We start from the raw sequence: 10,485 nt of genomic DNA on the forward strand, positions 1-10,485 counted from the left end.
TGTTAGGTAGGTGCTATTATTATTCCCTTTTTATAGATGAGGTAATTGAGCCTGAATGAGATTAAGTGACTTGCCCAGGATCACACAGCTACTTAGTGTCAGAGGAGGGATTACAATTCAGTTTTCTGATCTGTTTAATGGGGATAATCACAGATCACTGAAGACTTGAAGTATTATAGGCATCATTTCAGTTATTCTGAGTCTGTGTAGAATTGGCTAGAGGGCTGACCTTGGAGTTAAGATTTATCTGAGGATACCAAAAACAAAACAAAACAAACAAAAAAAACCCTCTCAAAAGCACGAAGTAGTTCCTGCCCTGAAGGGGACTTACATTTCTATTGGGAAAGACAATGTGCACATAAATAGCTATATAAATAATATATACAGAGTTAAACCCTCCTATGAATCTTGCATTGACCATCTTGTGGGTCATTAGACTTAACATGGCTTTTCTCTTTAGTTTTAATCTTTGTTAATATACTTTAAAAATATACCAAAGAACAGATGTCACAATCAACTCAGATTACTGGCACAAATTTAATCACAGCAGAAATAACTACTAGTACACACAATTTTCTAGAGCTGTGTTTTTGATATTATGAAGGAAAGGGAAAGTATAGAATGACCTTCATTTTTCTCCCCTATTTTATCTTATTTTTTTCAGTTTAGGAAATGTGTGTCCAGTTGTGAAGGGAAATAAACAAAATATGAGCATCCAGAATCTTGTGAAGTTTGGGGATTGAATTTTCTTTGAGTATAAAATTGTGTTTTCTGACTCAATTTTTCTTTATCTGTATTGCTAGATGTTCTCTGGCAACAATACTGTAAATCACTTCTGTATTTTCCTGTAGATGATACAATATACATTAGCTTTGAATGGTTCAGGAAAACAAGTTTATAGTTTGAACATAAAGCAGAAGATGCAAAGAACCACTCTTATGTCTCCAATGACAAATAAACAAATAGTTCATTTTAAACCCAATTATGGAGACTCCAAATGGTAGCTGGATCTTGTACAACCCTGCCTCCCTTCCTCACAGTTACTGCCAGGTTTGAGTGAAGCATTGTATATGAAAGTACGTTGAAAGCACCCAGTGTTGTAAAAATTTCAGTGACTATTACTGTTGCCCTTTCTATTGTTAAAAATAGTAATAACATGAATCTTGGCACTAGTAACAACGTCATTATTAAACTTGATGTTATCTTTGACCCTTCTCTTTTATCTATGCAATCAGTTAAAGTCCTATTAATCTTAACTCTGAAATATCTCTCAAACCTGCCCTCCCCTCTGTTCTTGCTGCCACCATTCTGGTGGAGATCTCATTACCTTCTACTTGGACTATCACAGTAACCTCTCTAACTAGCCCATCCTCTCTGCCCTCCAAATTCTTATCCTTCACAAGCATTGCTCACAGACGTGACCTTCAGCCATAGATTTGGCATGGGCCCTCTGCTTAAAATCTTTCAGTGAATCTGTTGCTTCCCAATAAATTTTAGACTCCTTTACCTAGCATTCTAGGCTCTTCACAACCTAGTACCTAGTATTACTCTGCTTACCTGGCCTTTATCTCATGCTAATCTCGTCCACTTATTCTATACTCCTTAAAATAAACTCCTTGCTTTTTCTTGTGCAAACTCTGAGGTAGGCTTGGCCAACCTCCATGTCTTTACTTACACTGTTAACTCTGCTTGGAGTGGCCTTCTCCTCACTACCCATCCTTTCTGCATGTTGAACCCCTATCCATTCTTTAAAACCCAAGTTATATGGCTTTCATTTCAGATAACAATGACCTTTTCCACTTTAGATCTTTGCTTGCACTTCTCAGATGCACTGTTCATGCATTATTTTGTCCTGTAATTATTTGTACATGTGTTGTATTTCCTTACTAGTTGATAAGCTTTATGAGGACTGAGAAAGAGAAGGAAAAGAGAATAAGCATTTATGTGGTCTCTACTATATGCCAGACACTGTGCTAAGCATTTTTACAAATATTATGAAATTTTATCCTCACAACAACGCAGTGAGGTAGGTGCTGATATTACCTTCATTTAACAGTTGAGTAAACAGAGGAAAGCAGAGATTAAGTGACTTACCCAGGACTACAAAACTGATAAGTGTCTGAGGCCAGATTTGAGTTCAGCTTTTCCTGACTCCAGGCCCAGCACTGTATCACCTAGCTATCTAGACAGACCACAAGTGTTCAGCACATGCTTATTGAGTTTGGAAATTATTATTGCTGATGGTATTCAAGGAGAGGCCATCTATCACAATTCTCTAGAAAGGATCTCTGCAGTGGGTGACAGATTGTAGTAGATGATCTCTGACGTTCCTTTAGGACTTTCATTTTATTGTGTCTGTATTCTTCATCCCAAACCTATAATTCTTATTTTCCCTGCAATTTATCTTCTTGTATCTAGCACTATTTAATTGAGATTTTGCAATAAAACCCTAGGGAAAAGGAGCAAGCCTTTCAGGGAGTTAGGATGCAGAAAGTTTTGGTGCCAAGGTATCTGAGCCCTATGTGACCTAGATACCCTCAATTTCACCTTGCTCATAATCGTATACCTTGAGAAGAAAAACAAGAGAAGATATGTATTATCATTATTACTTTTAATTGGTAAATGGCAATGTTGTTGTCTTTAAGTTTCACAAGACACAGCGATAGACAAAATAGTATAGTGTTCTTATAGTGTGTACTCACAAAAATATAGATGAAAAAGGAGAAAGGAAAATTGTGAAGATTGGAGAAAAACAAGTGAGACTAACTATTACTACTATGTTTAGAATAGAACCATGTAATATTATAACTGGAAAGAAACTTAGAGACCACTGAATCTACCCACCCCTTTTTTTGTTTTACAGATGAGGAAACTGAGGCCCATAGAAGGTCACATAGCTAGTAGGTATCTGAGGAAGCTTTAAATCCAGGTCTTCTTGATTCCAAGCCCCATGTTCTATCTAGAATACCATTTTGTCATTTATTTTACAGATAAGGAAACCGAGGCCTAGACAGGTGAAGTGACTTGCTAAGTTCACACTATAAGCAACAGATATAGGGATAGGATGTAGGTCTCTTGAGTTTCTGTCTAGTACCATTTCCACTGTATTTCCAGAATACAGACTGCAAATTATTTCAAGTTTTAGAGATTATATTGGCTAATGTTTATTTTTTTTTTTTAATGTCTTATTATATCGTGTCTTAGAAGGTTTAGATCTTGAATTCATTATGTACACATGGCAATGTGAGAATTTAAACTAGATAATTTCAGTGGAAATATCATTATATAAAACTAAAAATGTGCTATGAACAGATTCCTTAGTGATTTTTTTGCTTCATTATAGTGATTAAAAAAAATAAAAGTGTTTTGCTATTTTCTTTTCTTCTTCAGGAATTGATGACCAAACTCATAACAGAGACACCTGACCAGCCAATCCCATTTCTCATTGACCACCTTCAGTCTAAGCAGGGGCCTCGAAGTCAACTTCAAAGAACCTTGTCTGGGTCTGCAGCTTTATGGGCAGAAAGTGAAACATCAGGTAAAAGGAGAAAAGGCATTCCAGTTCATTTCAGGGGGGAAAGACATTTTAGGTGGGATGCATGTAACCAAAATGACCATAATTTTACTAATTTATAACATGATAGAGGGAGGTAGATAGCTAGAATTTTAACTTATCCATCTGTATGTTAGTATGATAAAATATGGCACAAAACCTTTTTGAATTGGTAAATAAGACTATTGTTATTTGGTGCATTATGTGTCCCAAAAGTCCTAGTGCAGTTTTAACTTTTAATAATTTTATAGGTATAAAAGTTATAATTTTACAAAATACATAATTTGAAAGCTTAATTACTATATATCTTCTCCACTTATTAGTTTTGTGAATTTTAAATAATTTTGAATAATAATCTTTTACCTTAATTTTAACAATTATTATACATTGCATATGACATTTTCTGGATGACACTTTTGTGGACTCATGGATCTACATAGGAGGTCCTCTTGCAGGGCCGCTTTGGTCACCTAATCTGTCTGCACCAGACTTTTCTTGTGGGATCACATCAAAACTGTCATGTGTGCATCAATATCTTGTTTGCTATTCATCGGTGATGAAATTCAGGAGTACTGATGGGCCCATTTTACTCACATAGTCTAATATTCCCATCTCCTCCATAAAGGGGAAAAATGCAATCTTTTAAGTATCTGAGCATCAGCTTATGAAAGTTTTTCAAAAGTTTAAAAATCAACTTGAATGATGCTTAAGATGGTGTTTATGTTGAAATATTGTAGTGAAAAAACATTATGTGCATCACTATACGAAGCATTGGTTATACAAATGTAAAAGCAAGATAATACCTGTCATTAAGGGGATTGTATATGAATATATTTTAATTTGAATTTTTAGTTCCAAATTTTCTCTCTCCCTCTACTTCTCTCCTACCCACCGAGAAGGCAAGAAATATAATACCTATTAAATATGTGAAGTCATGCGAAACATTTCCAAATTAAACATATTGTTATAAAAGCAAGAATAATAAAAAAAAATGCTTCTTTCTGTACTCAGAGTCCATCAGTTCTCTATTTGAAAGTAGATAGTCTTTTTCATTGGGAGTCTTTTGGACTTGTCGTGGATCACTGTATTGATCCGTGTAGCTAGTCTTTCAGACTTGATTATTGTTATAATATTTCTATTACTATGTATAATTCTCCAAGTTCTGCTTACTTTATTTTGCATCAGCTCATATAAATCTTCCTGTTTTTCTGAAACCATCACCCTCATTATTTCTTACAGCACAATAGTATTCCATCACAATCATACGCTACGACTTGCTTAACCATTCCTCAATTGATGGGCAATTCCTCAGTTTCTAACTCTTTGCCACCACACAAAAAGTGCTATAAATATTTTATGTGTATGAAGATTTTTTACTTTTTCATTTGTCTCTTTAGGGTATAAACTTAGTAGCATTATTTCTGGGTGAAAGGCTATGCACTTTTGGGCATTATGCACCACAATGGCAGGACCAGTTCAGAGCTTCACCCACAGTGCGCTAGGGTACCCATTTTTCCTTATCACCTCCAGCATTTGTCATTTTCCTTTTCTGTCATCTTAGCCAATCTTGTGGTTATGAGGTGGTACCTTAGTGTTCTTTTAATTTATATTTCTCTAGTTATTAGTGATTTGGAGCATTTTTTCATATGACTATTGCTAGCTCTGATTTCTTTTTCTGAAAACTGCCTGTCCATATCCTTTGACCATATGTCAACTGGGGAATGGCTCATATTTTTATGAATTTGGCTCAGTTTCCTATACACTTGGAAATGAAACCTTTATCAAATAAATTTACTATAATCCCTCCTCCCAGTTTCCTTTTTTCCCTTCTAATTTTGGTTGCATTTGTTTTTGATTGTGCAAAAACTTTTAAATTTAATATAATAAAAAAATATCCATTTCACTTCCCATGGTGCTCTCTACCTCTTATTTGGTCATTAACGCTTCCCTTATCCATAGATGTGACAGGTAATTTTTCCATACTCCTCTAATTTGCTTATATAACCCTTTTATGCCTAAATTATGTGCCCTTTTGAGCTTATCTTGTAATATAGTGTGAGATGTTGGTCTTTGCTTCATTTCTGTCAGTTTTCCTAGTAGTTTTTGTCAAAGAGTGAGTTCTTGCCCCAATATCTAGGATCTTTGAGTTTATCAAACACTAGGTTATTGTGTTCATTTGCTTCTGTATGCTGTGTACCTAATCAGTACCAGATTGTTTTTATGATTATTCCTTCGTAGTATTGCTTGAAATCTGGTACTGTATGTTGGATTTTAATAAGAAAGACATCAATATTTTAAAATTTTAAATGATTAAACTCTCAAATATTATTAGTGTTACATAGGAACATACATTAGCTCTTTTAGGCTAATCATTTTCTATTTGGTAACTTGAACTTTTTCTTACCTTTGTAATAATGTTTTTCCCCTTTATGGAGGAGATGAAAATATTAGACTACATGATTAAAATGGGCCCATCAGGGCTCCTAAATTTTATCACCAACCAATGGCAAAAAGGGAGAGGTAATTTTAATTATAACTTTCACTAGAACCCAGGTTTTTTCCCAATTTCTTCTGCAGTGGTGCTCTTTTGACCTCTCTATCAATAATTATATTCATCTTTCTTTTTTTATTAATTTATTTTGATTTATCAACAATCACTTCCATATACTTTTGAGTTTAAAATTTTTCTCCCCCTTCCTCCTCACCATCCTCCCCAAGACAGCGCACAATCTGATATAGGCTATACATAAACATTCCTATCAAACATATTTTCACATTAGTGATGTTGTAAGTAAGAATTAGAACCAATAGGAGGAACCACCAGAAAGAGGAAACAAAACTAAACAGAAGAGAAAAAAATAGCAAATAGTATGCTTTGATCTGCATTCAAATTCCATAGTTCTTTCCTTGGATGTGGATAGCATTTTCCATCACAAGGCCTTTGGAGATGTCTTAGATTCTTGTATTGCTAGGAGGGATTAAGTTTATCAATATTAGTCATCGCACAACATGGCTGTTATTGTGTACAATGTTCTCTTGATTCTGCTCACTTTGCTCAGCATCAGACCATACAAGTCTTTCTAGGTTTTTTCAGAAGTCAGCCTGTTCATCATTTTCTCATAGCACAATAGTATTCCATTTCATTCATATACCACAATTTGTTCAGCCATTCCCCAATTGATGGGCATCCTCTCAATTTCCAATTCTTTGCCACCACAAAAAGAGCTGCTATAAATATTTTTGTACATTTGGGTTCTTTTCCCATTTGTATGATCTCTTTGGGATATAGCCCTAGAAGTGCTATTGCTGGGTTCATCTTTCTTTCTTCCTAAACTCTTTGATCTTTCTCAGATGGGACCTCTTTCATTAATTTAGCATTGAGTCAGTTTTATTGTTTGTTCTAATCTGACCTGGATATTTCATTTATTGGATCACCCTCCTGTATGCTATCCCAATTCCATAGTCATTAGTTTCTTACTTTTTTGTCTTAGGTGCATACAGTTTAGAACCAAAAGGCATGTTAAGGATTAAGAGATAATACATTTAGATTTGAATGGGACTGAGGTCATCTAGTTCAACCCCCTCATTTTATAGGAGAGGAACTTGGACCCAGAAAGGCAGAGCGATTTGGCCCTCTACTAAGAGCAGAGCCAGGGCTTGAAGTCCTGACTCCTGCCTCTAAATTTAGTGTTTTTTCAACCACACAATTTCCTAATTCTGTGATTGAGTACCCACCTGGTACACCAATCACTTCAGTAACTATACTTCCTTCCTCAATAACCTAATCTTCCAATTATCCATTGCTGACCATCTACTTTCTCAGACCTTTGCTAATCACTTGCCATAATCTCTGTTGAATGGATATCTGGGGTTGTGAGTCAGACTTGGACTTTTGGAAAATGTGATTTGTGGCCTACAAAAATAGTATTAGATGCTTTATCAAAACCTTTGTTAAAATGTTGGTAAATTATATCCATAGTTTTGTTCTCATCTACTAGTTTACTAGTTTAGGGAAATGAAATTAGTTTGTTATGATCTGTTCTTGATGAACAAATATAGCTATCTGTCTATATTTGTTCAGGAAGGTACTGTCTCTTTGTAATCACTATCTCCCTTTCTAGATGTTTTTCAACTGTCTTTTTAATTATCCTTTCTAGAATTTTCCCAGGAATTGAAATTGAAGTCAAGGTCATTGGTCTATAGTTTTTAAACTCTGTTATATTTCTTTCTTCTTTCTGGAAATGTGGACACCATTTTTCTTCAATCCTGTGATACCTCTCCTGTTTTCCATGATCATTAAAATATCACTAATAGCTTCACAATTTCCTTATTTAATCTCCCTGTCATTCCCTTAGTTCTCAACTTTCCACAAGAACCATCCCTTTTAGGCAGAGTGCAGTCTCTGGCAGCAAGATGCAACAGTGGATGGATTGCCAGCCTTGGAGTCTTAAGACTCAACTTCCTGAGTTCAAATCTGGCCTCAAGCACTTGCTACCTATATGACCCTAGAGAAATCACTTAACCTTTTTTTGCCTCAGTTTCTTCATCTGTAAAATGAACTGGAGAAGAAAATGGCAAACCACTCTAATATCTTTGCCAATAAAAGCACGAATTGGGTCACAAAGAGTCAATACAACCGAATAACAAATCACTGTACAGAGTAAGGATATATTTCAACCCCTTCTGGACCTAACTTTCACGTACTTCTTAGCAGTAACTAGTTTTTTTACTTTTACCTTTTTCAAGGTTCCTTTCCTCTGTGCTCTGTCACTTCATTTCTGTCTTGCAGGTCAGTCAGCCTTAGCACTAGATAGCTAATAACAGTTCTTACAATACTGCTGCCTTCCCTACCAAGCAGAAGTTGGAAAGAAAACTGAAGAGCTGTTCTCACAGTTTTCCTTAAGCCACTGGGCACATTATCAGACTTTATGTCCCTGGAGTGGAGCTGGATTTTTTACTTTTGGATACATTGCCTGGTTTTATTTTGGCTAATCTGTCCCTTCAGACAGTTAATCCCCTTGGTCACTATAGGGACGGATACAGAGATAGGGACTTGTTATTTCATTGACAGAGAACCAACTCTTGGAGAGTTAGAGGCCTTAGGGTCACACAGTCAGTATGTTCAGAAGCAAATTTATAAGAATGGTAGACTATTTTTCATTACAGTTTCACTGTAATGGTATTAAAATTTAAAATCATTATGCCCGTTAGTAGAAACACTTACAAAATAGAGGCAGGTTGACAAGCTTTTGGAAGCTCAAAACACATTAAGGAGGGGATCTATATTATGGGCTTAATTACTATAAACTTCATCAAATGTTTCTAAAAGGCAGATTTGGGTTCAATATAAGGAAGGACTCCCTACAATCAGAGTCATTCAAAAGTAGAATATGATGTGTCAGGAGAAAATTTGTTTCTAATAATTGGAAGTTTTGTGGCAGAAGCCAGATGACTCATTGTTGAGGAGGGAATTTATATTTGGAGTATTGGTAGCCATTTTTGGTATAGTGGAAAGAGCACAGGACTTGGAGACAGAGGATCTTGGTCTGAGTCCTGGGCCCACTTCTTGCTAATTGTGGGATCAGGGTTAAGTCACTCAGCCTCTGTAGGTCCCAGCTTCATCATCCGTAAAGTGAAGAGGTTGGAGTAGATAATAGCCTGGGTTTTTCCAGCCCTAATTCTATATTCCGTAAGGAGTCACTATAAACCATTTTGAGATCCCTTCCAGCTCTTGACAGTCTATAATACTATGTAAATAAATGTAAGCACAATTATATGTTTTCCTACATTATTTAATGATAATGTAACTTGTCTTTACAAAAAAATCAATAAATTTGCAGCTTTGAGGAGAATCATTGTAATAAAATTCAGATTCATATTTTTTTTCTTTTTGAGTTGAAAATAAAAAGGAAAAGGCAGTTTTTCTATTATTTGATTTCAAGATTTTCTAGGCTGTGAGATGAGTCTTTTCCTTTTCCATTATTACACCTAAGATATATATTATATATATATATATATATATATGTGTGTGTGTGTGTGTGTGTGTGTATATATTTATGTGTATACCACAAATGAATATGTGTGCATGTACATATATATGTATATATATACTGTTATGTATGCCTATTATATATCATTGTTATATTGGGGATTATTTATGAACAAATATCAAAAAGACAACAGAATTTTATTTGCATTCTCCTTCAACAGAACACAAAGGAACCAGAAGAGACTTCAGAAGTTATGATAAACCCTGGCAGGTAAACGCAAAGAAACCAAAGAAGTCCAAGAGTGACCTGGCTGTTTCTAATATTTCTCCACCATCACCAGAATCCAAATCATGTAAGAAAATTTGTTAACACATTTTTACTCAAAACCTATAACCAGTCTAGATCATCTACAACAAAGTAAAAATAATAACTGAGTCAAAACTTTTTACTTACAATTTCTGGCCTAATGAATTTTCTTTCTACTTCGTTTGGAATGTCAAGTAAATGTCAGTGAGATTGGAAAGATAGGAAGAGTGCTGGACTTGGAATGAGGAAGGCCTGAAAGGTTTGGATGTGCACTAGCCAGTTATGTATCCTGGGATCAGTCTCTTAACTTCTCTAAGCCTCACCTTCCTCATCTGGAAAAAGGACATAGTGATTCTTTCATTACTTATGCTTGTGGGTTGTCATGAATATTAAATCATGCAATGTTATTCAAAGCACTTTAAAACTTATAAATTGTTAAATGAATGTGTTATTCTATGCATACTTACAAAAGATTAGAATTGATTTTAAAATGTTTTCTTGATAGTTTGGTGAAAAAACAAATTACTAGCCAGTTGGAACTTGGTAAATTGATTGGATTGTCTGCTTTTTAAGGGAAAACAAGAAAGGCTGTGTGTGTGTGTGTGTGTGTGTGTGTGTGTGTGTGTGTGTGTGTGT

The 10,485-nt window shown here is 35.1% G+C and overlaps 1 protein-coding gene across 2 annotated transcripts in view; it reads left to right on the forward strand.

The window, feature by feature from the left end:
* LOC114054098 (uncharacterized protein C8orf34 homolog) overlaps window positions 1-10,485 on the forward strand; it is a 393,219-nt gene that overhangs the window by 67,538 nt on the left and 315,196 nt on the right. For both annotated transcript variants that reach the window (XM_027877212.1, XM_027877213.1), the window contains exons 2-3: window positions 3,391-3,538; window positions 9,764-9,895. In XM_027877212.1, coding sequence (XP_027733013.1) covers window positions 3,391-3,538; window positions 9,764-9,895 — 280 coding nt within the window. The remainder of the gene's footprint in view (window positions 1-3,390; window positions 3,539-9,763; window positions 9,896-10,485) is intronic.

Source organism: Vombatus ursinus, unplaced genomic scaffold (assembly GCF_900497805.2).
Source record: "Vombatus ursinus unplaced genomic scaffold, bare-nosed wombat genome assembly UNPS02014812.1, whole genome shotgun sequence".
NCBI lineage: Eukaryota > Metazoa > Chordata > Mammalia > Diprotodontia > Vombatidae > Vombatus > Vombatus ursinus.